General features: G+C 35.6%; 1 protein-coding gene across 1 annotated transcript in view; it reads right to left on the bottom strand.

Annotated features, from left to right (window-relative positions):
• Positions 1–666: 666 nt before the first annotated feature.
• SUB1 (SUB1 regulator of transcription) overlaps positions 667–12,463 on the bottom strand; it is a 20,439-nt gene continuing 8,642 nt past the window's right edge. Inside the window, exons 4-5 of the mRNA XM_024755776.1 lie at positions 5,906–6,014; positions 667–3,718 (exon numbers count right to left, since the gene is read on the bottom strand). Coding sequence (XP_024611544.1) covers positions 3,639–3,718; positions 5,906–6,014 — 189 coding nt within the window. The 3' untranslated portion in view covers positions 667–3,638. The remainder of the gene's footprint in view (positions 3,719–5,905; positions 6,015–12,463) is intronic.

Below are 12,463 nucleotides of genomic sequence, written 5' to 3'. Positions count from 1 at the left end.
CAAGATCTTTGACACAGATAGCCATAAGTCTTGAATAAAATGTTATATAGTAAATAATTTCACATCATTTTTTTAATGTTTCACACTTTTCAAACTCCTTTTCCATCCCGTACCGTAACTCCTTTGAACCATACAACAAAATTGGAACGTCAGTGGTTAACTGTATAAATTCCAGTACTATTTTCTTCTTGACTAGATTTTTAAGTCAATATGTTTCACTAAAATTCAAAGTGAAACAAAACAAGAGTTATAAGTAACCTTCCATGGATCTCTCTATCCCTGTGTAAATTTCCCTAAATAGAAATTTGAACAATGAGAGATCTCAATATTAACTAATAAGCAAAACTACTAATCAAGAAGGGAAAAATAGAGACTTTATACATTAATTTTAACAAGGAATAATCAGACCACAAAGCACTCATACAGGTAAAGTAAAAGAGGCCACGTACAGCTTAATATTTGCATTTTTTCATTTGGATCAAGTAGATGAAAAAAATGAGGCCACAGCACCCAGTCCCAGAGGTCCTCAGAAGATTTAACACTCAAAGGCTAATTCACATTCCAAAGCATTCACAAAGAAAGGTATCCTATTTGTTAATAAAACCCATTCAAGAGATAACTTAGCGATTCATCTTTGGGTTTGTGAAACTGGGATGACACACAGGGCACATTTCTTGTTTTTATTTCAACATTTAAAATATTCACAGATGCAGTATATTCATTGACATCTCCATGGAAGATGTACCAAACAAAGCAGACAGGTATTCCACAATTACAGAATTACATATTTGTTACTATGTGAATGTTTACCCCTAGAGTTTATCTGGAAAAACACCACTTTAAAGAAAAAAAGCAAAAACTTTTGAGTGTTTCACTGGATTTTCCAAAAAAGTGAGTTGCAAAGAATTTAAGGAGAGATACCTAAATATTAGCACTTTTCTAAAATTTCAAACTTTTATAGTTCTAACATACCGCCATGAGGAACATTTAAATAATTAATACTCAGTTCTTTCTCTTTTCCCCTCAATAGCCAAGCCAGAACGTACTTACTTTTCCTGTCTTTTTCCCTAAACACATTATGAAGAATAGGCTGACCATCACAGCATCTTGACTAGCTAATGAGGTAGGAATATTCTTCTTTCAAAAGAAGTTCTTAAGCATTTATGAAGCAAAATAAAAAAGAATAAAATTATGAGTTTTTCTTTAGTGGTTGTTCTTTAAACGCCAAGAGCATTAAAAATTGGTCAAATGCTGCTTGTACTTTAAAAAGACAAAGACAAAAATCCACTAGAAAGGCCCTGCTACTGCAGATTCGTGGGCTGGCGTGAATTAAATTCATTTTGGCATTACCAGGCTAAGAAACCAGTGCCTGAAAATGTCACACTTTCTTCCTGGAAGAAATCTTACCAAGAAGGTAAAGTTTAAATAGAAAACAATATACCCTATCTTTTCTTTCCAGCACAAGTTATTTTAAAATGTCTCTTCTTTTAACCCAGTTCTCATCCTTTTCTACACACACACACGATTAATAATTTCTGTATATTACATATCCAGTAATGTACTGAAATGAATTAACCAAGAACATTACCAAAGTCTGCCAGAGAAACACTCCTTATTTCAAAGTTTGAATGACATAATACTAAACAGCTAGAAAATGCCTAGGTAACAGATTGCAGCACATCTCTGTATTAGCATATTGTTTCAAAATGCATACACCTTGTAATTTCACATAAACCTAGGAAATTTACCCATTACTCCCTCTTCATCTACACCAAAATCAGAGTTCTGTGTTCTAACTACCCTTTCTGTACATACAATAAGGAAGACTTTACAAATCTACCCAATTCAGTTAATATGTTCCCAAATAAGGGGAAAGTTTTCAAACAAGTATGATTTGTCTAAAATACGTATTCTGAATACTTTAATATCTATTATGTGATGAAGGCTAAAATACCAGAAAAGAGGATTTATTTCCCCAATTATGCACATATTAGGGTTACTGCTAAAAAAACACTTCTTAAAAATCTTAAAAATGTAAAAGAAACACTTAGAACAGCTGCCAGAAAAAAAACTGATAACTCTGTGACCTGGCAGATGGTTTTGAAATCAAGCCCTTGACAACTCTGCTATAAAATGTTTTAGACATAGTAATCAAACTTGTTATAATAGTGCAACTCTCTGATATGGTAGGAACCATTTGAGATTAGCTACCAAATGTCAGCAAGAATTTTTTACATGTCTTTAAACCTTTCTTTTTACTATTCTATCTAGAACTGTGTCCTATCAATGTGATCAAGGTATCATGTGTTATCATTTAGTGTGAAGAGAATTCCTTCCTCTTCACGGCCACCTTCTGTAATTTCAGTTATAGTTTCTTTACATTCTTCTCCTAAGGCACACCATGTCCTATTTATTGCTGCAAAGCCCCTGAAATCTGTGCCTCAACCTATGTCTGCTTCATCATTATGGTTCAATGAAAATCACTTCAGAGTGCCTGCTAAAACTTAGTAACGTTAAGTCTAGAATGCCATTGTCCCATACATGAACTGCAAAAGAACCAAGTCTACTGAAGCAAAGGCTAAAAAACACAACTATGTGCTCTTTGTGCTCTTTCCCCTAAAAATTGACCACATTATCTACTATGACAGTTAAGCTCAGTGACATCTCTGGCTATATATAATCCATACTCAATGTCATAAAATAAAATGTTAGGCCAGTAAGCTTTCACAATTTTTATTAAATCCTAGTCTAATTTAACAATATCTGATTTTATAGACATCATCCCATGGTGAATATGTTTAATAAGTGAAAGCAAATCAGACATCTAAGTCATTATTTTCTGCAGACTAAGCAATAAGATAACAACTACACAGAACACTACAGGTAATGACATACATACATTTACTTGCTCGGAGTTTTCGTACAAGCCATGTTGTTTATCAAACTATATCTCCTAATATTTAATACAGTAGAATTAGTGATTGTAGTTCTCATATAATATTTTACTTACAAGTACCTTATTGAGATAAGTAACATTTTGACAGTTTCAGACTTTCCAAATTAGCATAATATACTCAAGAAAAAGAGCAAAAAGCGAAACGAAAACTGAACATAACAAGTTATTAAAAGGAAAATGAAGTGAAGAAAAAAAGGGGAAAGTGAAATATCATTGGGGTGGGGGGAAAAGAAAAAAAATCAAACAAGTCCAGATATTTGACTAGAAGGAAACAGATTAACCATGAATTTCACAAACCAAAATTTTCTAAATTCAATGCGATGCTAATCCTTTTGAACGTAAAAGCTGAGTTGAAACTAAAAGGTCGATAAACTGTTACTTTCGGCCTTAAATAGTACCAACTTTTCTGATCAAAGAAGGCCACAACAGTTAAGATTGTATTACTTGATTTTATTTTACACTACATGATGGACACAAAAGCAATCCTCCTTAATAAAACTGACAATTAGCTTCACTCAGAACATTTTTAATAATGCGCATTTAAAAAGAAGTATTCATCTTACAAATTGTTCTGCAATCCAAATATACAATAGCTTGGAAAACAATGTTTAGAAAACAAAAGCCAATGTAAAAAGACAGATTAAAACAACTAAAACAGTACAGGTTTTACGTTGCTCTGATTTTACAGTTTTCTTACTGCATCATCAATGTCAGAAATCTGTTCCTTCAGCTGGCTCCACTGCTCAGGATTTAAAGAAATACCTAAAAAAAAGTTTATAAATCAAAAATTGAATATCTACTTAAGCTCTCTTGAGGATTTTCATACTTCCAACTAAAATACTGTTTTATCTAAATTGCCATTTTGAATGGCACAATAGTACATTAAAAATCAAATCCCTTACGTTTGTTAATTACACATTCATCACAATTACCTTAGCAGGTAAATCTTATACCCAGTTTTACTTTCAACACTGCATCCTGCATAATGCCTATTATACCCAGTGAGCGCAAATGATGATTTGAAGATTTCTGTCACAAGTGCTTGCAAACTGGCAGGCTATGTGGCCAGACCCAGATTTGGTATGTGACACCCCATTTCTACAACCAGTTGTTTCCAACATTTGCTCAAAATTTCCACAGGAACTCAGCATGAATGACTGTGCTGAGCTCTTCCAGAAGCACTCACTTCACTTTGGAAAAATCCCCGAGACACGATCCAAACAGGACTTCTTAGACTGTGCATACTGGTTAAGAGTGCACTCTGGGGCTTCCCTGGTGGCGCAGTGGTTGAGAGTCTGCCTGCCAATGCCCTGGTCTGGGAAGATCTCACATGCGGCGGAGCAACTGGGCCCGTGAGCCACAATTACCAAGCCTAGGCATCTGGAGCCTGTGCTCCGCAAGAAGAGAGGCCGCGATAGTAAGAGGCCCATGCACCGCGATGAAGAGTGGCCCCCGCTTGCCACAACTAGAGAAAGCCCTCGCACAGAAAGGAAGACCCAACACAGCCATAAATAAATAAGGAAATAAATTTAAATCATATGGGCTTCTAAGACCTCTGCTTAAAAAAAAAAAAAAAAAGAGTGCACTCTGGAGTCATGCTGCCAGGGTTCAAATCCCAGCCTCACTGTCACTAACTCTATGGTCTTTAAAAAATTAATTACCTCTAAACCTCAGTTTCCTCATCAGTAAAATGCTGCTTATAACTCAAAGGGTTGTTGTGAATAATTAAATTAGCTAATGTGAATAAAATCTCAGCCTATCACCAGACACATAAACATTTAAAACATTAGCTAATGACATGTTCCTATTTAAGACATAAAAGTATGAACAGAAAGTACTTTGTGCTTTAAATTTACAATGTTCTAATGCCTGACCCTTATAAGCACAGAAATAAACTAGAATTGGAAGATTAATGAATTTCTCAGAAAACTGCTGGAAGGCCATGAAGTTGAGAGGAAAGAGGAGAATATATTAGGGCAATACTTAGGAAGGGCTAATCAAATCATTTTAGTAAATGTTTGCAGGAAAAAGAAAAGAAATCTGGCATTGGCTACACTGGGACAACTTGAATGATCACTCCAGAAGTAGCCTGAAGAAGAAAAGGGCACGAAAGCATATAAATGTTAAGTTTAATACAGTCAAAAATTACATGAAGCGAACAAGTGGTACTTTTCAAAATGACATGCAGGCAGAGTAGAAGAAAATAAGGAGGCATTTTTTTCATTAACTAAGGATCCATCTAAAGCAGCTAACCAGCCAAATATACGAATTTCTGTTGGTACACAAATGTTCTGTAGCTATTTGGTGAATGAATAAAGCATGCTTCTGTGATGATGACATGCTTGGGACTGGATGAAGCAAAAATGGAAGGAGGACAAAGACCCACTTAAAGGATACCACCCTAAAGAATATCTGTTTGGAGATGAACCAAAAGGAAACACTGTAAACCAGAATTTTCCAATCCTGATTTTACACCTTCCCAGGGCCCCCATTCTACTTCAGAATTGATGTAATCTTTTTAAAGGTATATTCAAGTAAATTAGTAGCCAACTGAAGTGATATTAGGGGTATTATTGGGGGGAGGGAGGGAGATATTTCAACAAGCTTTTATTTAAGACATTTCATTAAAATAAGTTAAGTGTCTTGTCCAAAAAGGCTACAGGGACTTCCCTGGTGGTCCAGTGGTTAAGACTCCACACTTCCACTGTAGGGGGCACAGGTTCCATCCCTGGTCAGGGAACTAAGATTCTGCATGCCGCACAGTGTAGCCAAAAAACAAAAACAAAAAAGGCTACAGAAGATAAAGAGAATCAACTCAAGGAGGATCTCCCATGCCCTATGCACCATCAACATTATTTCAATTTCAAATAAAGTCCAAACAATTTCAAGCTTAGATAATTTTAAATTTAGTCCCAACATCAGGACCAAATTCAGGAAATTAAATCTTACCTTTCCTTCCTGGTTTCATTTCACCTTCCGGATCCATCCAGTATTCTCTAATATCAATTAAGACTTTCCCTTTAAAGTCCCGAACACTGACATACCTCATTTTCCCAATCTGCAAAAGAAACAAAACATAAAATGGTGTTCAACAATGGCATCCATATTTATATTCACACTTGCTGCACACTCACTCTACTTTTAATCACAAAAATAATTACTATTCTCAATATCAAAACTACACCAAAGGAACTATCACTGTTAGAATGTTTCTAAAAAGATGAAAAAAGCCCATCTCACGTTTCCAATCACTTTTACGTTAAATTGGGACATACATAACAAAGTATTATTCAGCTTTAAAAAAGAAGGAAATTCTGTCACGTGCTATTCACAACAAGGATGAACCTTGAGGACATTATGCTACGTGAAATAAGCTCATCACAAAAAGATACATACTGGATGATTCCAGTACTTAATATGAGGTACCTAGGGACTTCCCTGGTGGCCCAGTGGTCAAGAATCCACCTGCCAATGCAGGGGACATGGGTTTGATCCCTGGTCCAGGAAGATCCCACATGCCACGGAGCAACTAAGCCCTTGCGCCACAACTACTGAGCCCACACACTACAACTACTGAAGCCCATGTGTTCTAGGGCCCACGTGCTGCAACTACTGAAGACTGTGTGCCTAGATCCTGTGCTCTGCACCAAGAGAAGCCAACGCAGTGAGAAGCCCACGCACCGCAACAAAAAGTAGCCCCCGCTCGCCACAACTAGAGAAAGCCCCCGCTCAGCAACAAAGACCCAATGCAGCCAAAAAATAGATAAATTTTTTAAAATTTCGTATGCTTTAAAAAAAAAAATACGAGGTACCTAGAATAGTCAGATTAAGATAGAAAGTAGGATGGTGATTACCAGGGGCTGGGGGGAGATCGGGAAAAAAGGGGAGTTGTTATGTACAAGATGAAAATAGTCTGGAGCTCTGTTTCACAATAAAGTGAACATGCTTAACATTACTGTATGCTTAAAAATGGTTAAGATGATAAGTTTTATGTTAAGTGTTTTTTTTTTACCATAAAGATCATTACAAAGCAAAATCTTGCACAAACCACAACCGTAGGAATCCATAGACTCAGCTAGCTACATTGCTTTAGCAACCATTCTGAATATAAGAATCCAAAGTTCCAGTCAACAGTAACATGAGATGGCTTTTCCTTTTAGACATTCATTTCAAATAACATCTTTAATACACTCCACTTACAGTCGCAAACTGAGAACTTAAAGCTGTCCACAGAAAACTATTTTTCAAAAACCTTCTACTGCTGCTTAACACAAACTACAGATTGCACAGGGAAGGAAAAGGCTTACTCAACCAAGTGTCTATAAGCACTTTCCAGTATATCTGATCAAAACCTCTACCTCTACCTATCTGACTCACTTTAAACCTACTCTTCAATCTTCCTGACTTAAATACTAGCTGTGATCTTGTGCTTGAAACACATCATCATGTAAAAGTTGCTTTCCCTATAAACCTGGGTCCCTTAATGATTAAATAATCCCTTTTATTGGGATATCAAGTATTGCTATAGTAGAAGGACAGTTGTGCTGATACAAGTACACATTTACGGCTTCCATCTTGCCTATGTCCTCTCAGGCTGCTTTTTCTTGTCTCAGGTCTTGTTCATTTTCGTTCTCAAATTTCTCATCCCACTAGTGTGCCCCCTATTTGCTGGGTATGCCTCATGCTTTATGGAGAAAATACAGTCCATCAGGTATGGTTAAGTGCCTTCAAATCTCTCTTCTCAGTACTTACCCACATCTTCATCAATTCTTAAGTTCTTTACCTTTTGTATCCCATTTCTTGCGTATACAGCTGACCCCTGAACAACTCAGAGGTTAATTCAAGTATAGTTTATACCTCGGCCCTCCACATCCAAGGATTAAACCAACCACAAACCATGCAGTATTTAGTATTGAAAAATATCTGTGTATAAGTGGACCCAGGCAGTTCAAACCTGCATTATTTGAGGGTCGACTGTACATTCTTTCCCTTCCTGTTGGTTCTTATCTACCATTTCCAAACATGCTCATTCTCCTCTTTCTATAAGGCATCTTCCCTAATCTGCATTGTATAACTTTCCTCATGTTTCCTTCCTCCCTTTATTGCTAATCTTTGAAAGGCAAGAATAGCTGTTTCCATTGATTAAACTCCCAATGCCTATGCTAAAGTCACCAGTGATCTTACTGTCATTTTTAACGGCTTATTTTTTACAGTCCTTTGTGTCCCCTAGTGCCTGTCATACCGGGTTCCGAGCAAACTGTTTTAATGGATGAACTAAATAAATAAGACCAAAATAATTATCACAGTGAAACTCCCAATAGTGATTTATAATACTGATTTAATACCTAACAAATTTTTAAGTATCTTAGGCACCTATAGCACTGAACTGAACATTGTTTCATTTTGGTTTTTAAGGTAAGCCCATGTGACAGATGAATAGATAAAATTAAAATACACTGAAAACCTACTAGAGTAATACTGATTAGGTAAGTCAAGTAAGCATTCAGTGTGGGCTTGAGTAGTGCAAGAGACTTCGGGTGGTGGAATTTGACCTTGAAAAATGACAGGCCATTAATTAAGCAAAAGGGAGAAAAAAGTGATGAGGACATAGACCAAGGAAAGCAGAAAGATACAATACTGATGAGATTCAAAAGGCTGAATAGATGGAGCTATACTGAAAAGGACTTGAAAAGCCAGGAAGAGAATTCTGAAGCCTTTATAGGTCCCTGAACTATGGACAAAAAAGAAAAAAAAACCAGAAGCAGAAAAACAGGGTTACAACTTTAAAATTTCACTAGAAAAAAAGTTAAAGATCAAGACTGAAAGCAACCTTTTTTTAAAAAACAGTGTAAGTACATGAACGGCATTTTATCAGTCTTAAAGTAGTAATAACAAGTACTCAGTTATTTTATGTAAAAAGCATGGTACAATACAGTTAACACAACACATTGTTAGCTAGCTTCACTTCTACCCTCGATCCCTAGAAACTTCTAACAAGCTTCCTCACCCACAATTTCAATGAGGTGTGTATAAATGTTTGTTTGCTACAGATGAACTTAAAAAGAGGCATGTTCTTTCTCCCAAACGTGACTGACCATCCACATACTTAAAACTTTGTGAATTTACAATTTGAAGTCCCGAATCACTCTTCAAATAACTTGTGTTTGACTATTATAAATAAGAAATTATACAAAGTAGGGAAAAGTTATAGGTCAATAAACTGACTCTCTTAAAATCTGGCAATAATGATTCAGGGAACACCAGCACCAAAGAACTGTGGGGGTGAAAGGAGGGGAAACCTGAGGACGCAGACCAATGCTGCTCCACCAACATCTGAACCCCTTATTGTAACCAAAAACTTACTGTGCGTTTTCTTTTGTATACTGCCCCTTAATATATTCAGTGTTCACTTTATTTTTTTTTATTTTTTTCTCCAGTGTTCATTTTAGCATAAAAAGCTTTAACATGAATTTTCAAATAAAGATGGGCCCTACAGAAAACGGCACCACGTTTATCCCATGACTTTTCATTCTCCCAGCCCAAAGCACCAAATCCACAGTATGCACATTCATTCCAGAGTTTAAGCAATAGAGGCACTAGAGGAAAAAGAAGAGTCAGAAGGATACTTTGCCCCTAACATCAGGAATAAAGCAAGGATGTCTGCTCTCACCACTTCTTTTCAATATTGTACTGGAAATACTAGCAATAAAGCAAGAAAAAGAATGAAAAGGATGATGTAAAAGCAAAAATCGTCATCAACAGAGAAATCTAAGAAGTCCTAAAAAATACATATATAACATGTAAATATATAAAATATAGAATATATATGTATACTTACATATATCATGTAATATCGTACATACTGTTTAGCAATGAACAACTGGAAAACGAAGTTAAGAAACAACACATTTTAAAAAAGTGGTTCTGAAGAACCTAGGGGCAGGACAGGAATAAAGACAGAGAATGGACTTGAGGACACAGGGAGGGGGAAGGGTAAGCCGGGACGAAGTGAGAGAGTGGCATGGACTTATATATACTACCAAATGTAAAACAGATAGCTAGTGGAAAGCACCTCAGTGCTCTGTAACCACCTAGAGGGGTGGGATTGGGAGGGTGGGAGGGAGGGAGACGCAAGGGGGAGGAGATATGGGGATATATGTATAGCTGGTTGACTTTATTATACAGCAGAAACTCACACACCATTGTAAAGCAACTATACTCCAATAAAGATGTTAAAAAAAAAATAAAATAAGTCAAAAAAAAAAGAAACAATACATTTGTGATAGAATCAAAACACAAAATACTTAGGAATAAATTTAGCAAAAGATATACCAGAATAATCACAAAACAGAGAAATCAAAAAAGATCTAAATAAATGGACAGAGATACCATATTCATGAACAGGAACTTCAATATTGTCAAGTTCTGACTCTTCCCAAATTGATCTTCAGATTTACCCAATCCCAATCAAAATCCCAGTAGACTTTTTGATAAAAACTGACAAGCTGATTATAAAATGTGTATGAAAATACAAAATACATAGAATAGCAAAAATAATTCTGAAAGTGAAGAACAGTGTTAAAGGGCTTACACTACCTGATTTCAAGACTCACCATAAAATCATAATTAAGAAAGTGTGGTACTAAAGACAGACGTAGAGATCAATGGACTACAACAGAGTTTAGAAATAGATAAATATTTTGTATATTTACTGATTTTCTTTAAAGATCCAAGGTGATTCAACAGGAAAAGAATAGTCTTTTGAACAAATGGTACTGGAATAATTCGATTATCTGTACAGGGGTGAAAAATGAGTCTCAACCCCTATCTCACATTATACACAGAAAAAACGAATTCTATATGGATTAGAGACCTAAACATGAAAGTTAAAACTATAAAAAGTGTAGCAAAAAAAACATTGGCAAAATTTTTGTTTTTGGCATTGGGGTAGAGAACTGTATCTTAAACAGGAAACAAAAAGCATTAACCAAAAAAGCGAAAAATTGATTAAAATGGACATTTTCAAAATCAAAGCTTTTTAAAGATACTTAAATAAAAAAAGTAAACCACAGACTCAGAAAATATTCACAATACTTGTATCTGACAAAGGACTTTTATTTAAAATATTTTTTTAAATCCCTCAAATTCAATAAATCAAATGACCTTTTAATAGGCAAAAGATCTGAACAGAATCTTCAAACAAAAATATCAGACATTAGGGAAATACAAAGTAGAGCTACACATCCATTAATTAAAGTGGATAAAATTTTTAAGACTGGTAATACCCAGTGACGATGTGCAGCAACTGGAATCTCATACACTGCTGGTGGGTCTGTAAAATGGTACAGCTACTTTGGAAAAGTCTGACAGCTTCTTAAAGTTAAACATACACTTGGCCTATGACCCAGCAAATACATCTGGTGTTTACCCAAAAGGCGAAAATGTCCACAAAAAGACTTGTACAAGAATATTCACAGCAGCTTCATTCCTAATATCCCCAAACTAGAAACAACCCAAATGTCCACCCAAAATGAATGGATAAACGAACTGTAGTACAATCATACAATGGAATACCAATCAGCAATAAAAAAGAACAAACCACTGATACTTGAAACAAGGAATGATCTCAAAACATTATGGTGAGCAAAGGATGCCAGACACAAAACAATACAGACTGTATGATTCCATTTATATGAGGCTCTAGAACAGGCAAAATAAATCTCTAGGGACAGAAATTACATCAGTGCTTACCTGGGGAAAGGGAATGGACTATAAAGGGAGGTCTGGAGGGAACTTTCCAAGGTGATGGAAACGGCCTCACTACAAAAGCATGTATGTTTAGAGAAAGACAAATATCATATGATACTGCTTATATGTGGAATCTAAAAAAATGGTACGAATGAACATATTTACGAAACAGAAATCGAGTCACAGATGTAGAAAACAAACTTATGGTTACCAAGTGGGGGGGAGGGAGGAAAGGGATAAATTGGGAGATTGGGATTGAGATATACACACTACTATATATAAAATAGATAACTAGTAAGACCCTACTGTATAGCACAGGGAACTCTACTCAGTACTCTGTAATGACCTATAGGGGAACAGAATCTACTTGGGCTGGCCAAAAAATTCGTTCGGGTTTTTCTGTAAGCTGTTAGGAAAACCCCGAAAGAACTTTTTGGCCAACCCAATAAAAAGAGTGGATATATGTATATGTACAACTGATCCACTTTGCTGTACAGCAGAAACTAACACAACACTGTAAATCAACCATATTCCAATAAAAATTAAAACAAAAATAAAATTTTAAAAAGCATGTACGTTTTTTACAGCTCACCAAATTATGCTTTAAATGTGTGCATTTTATTGTATATGGATTATATCTCAATAAAGTTTATTTTTAAAAAAAGAAAAGAACTTGCCCAATAGTCACCTCTTCCTTGAGGAGACATAAAGCTGACAAATTCTTACCAAAAAAAAAAAAAAAAAAAAAAAAAAAAACAA

The sequence above is a fragment of the Neophocaena asiaeorientalis genome, unplaced genomic scaffold, assembly GCF_003031525.2.
Source record: "Neophocaena asiaeorientalis asiaeorientalis breed wild unplaced genomic scaffold, Neophocaena_asiaeorientalis_V1.1 scaffold93, whole genome shotgun sequence".
In the NCBI taxonomy this organism is placed as follows: domain Eukaryota; kingdom Metazoa; phylum Chordata; class Mammalia; order Artiodactyla; family Phocoenidae; genus Neophocaena; species Neophocaena asiaeorientalis.
This window is presented reverse-complemented; position numbering and strand designations above follow the sequence as displayed.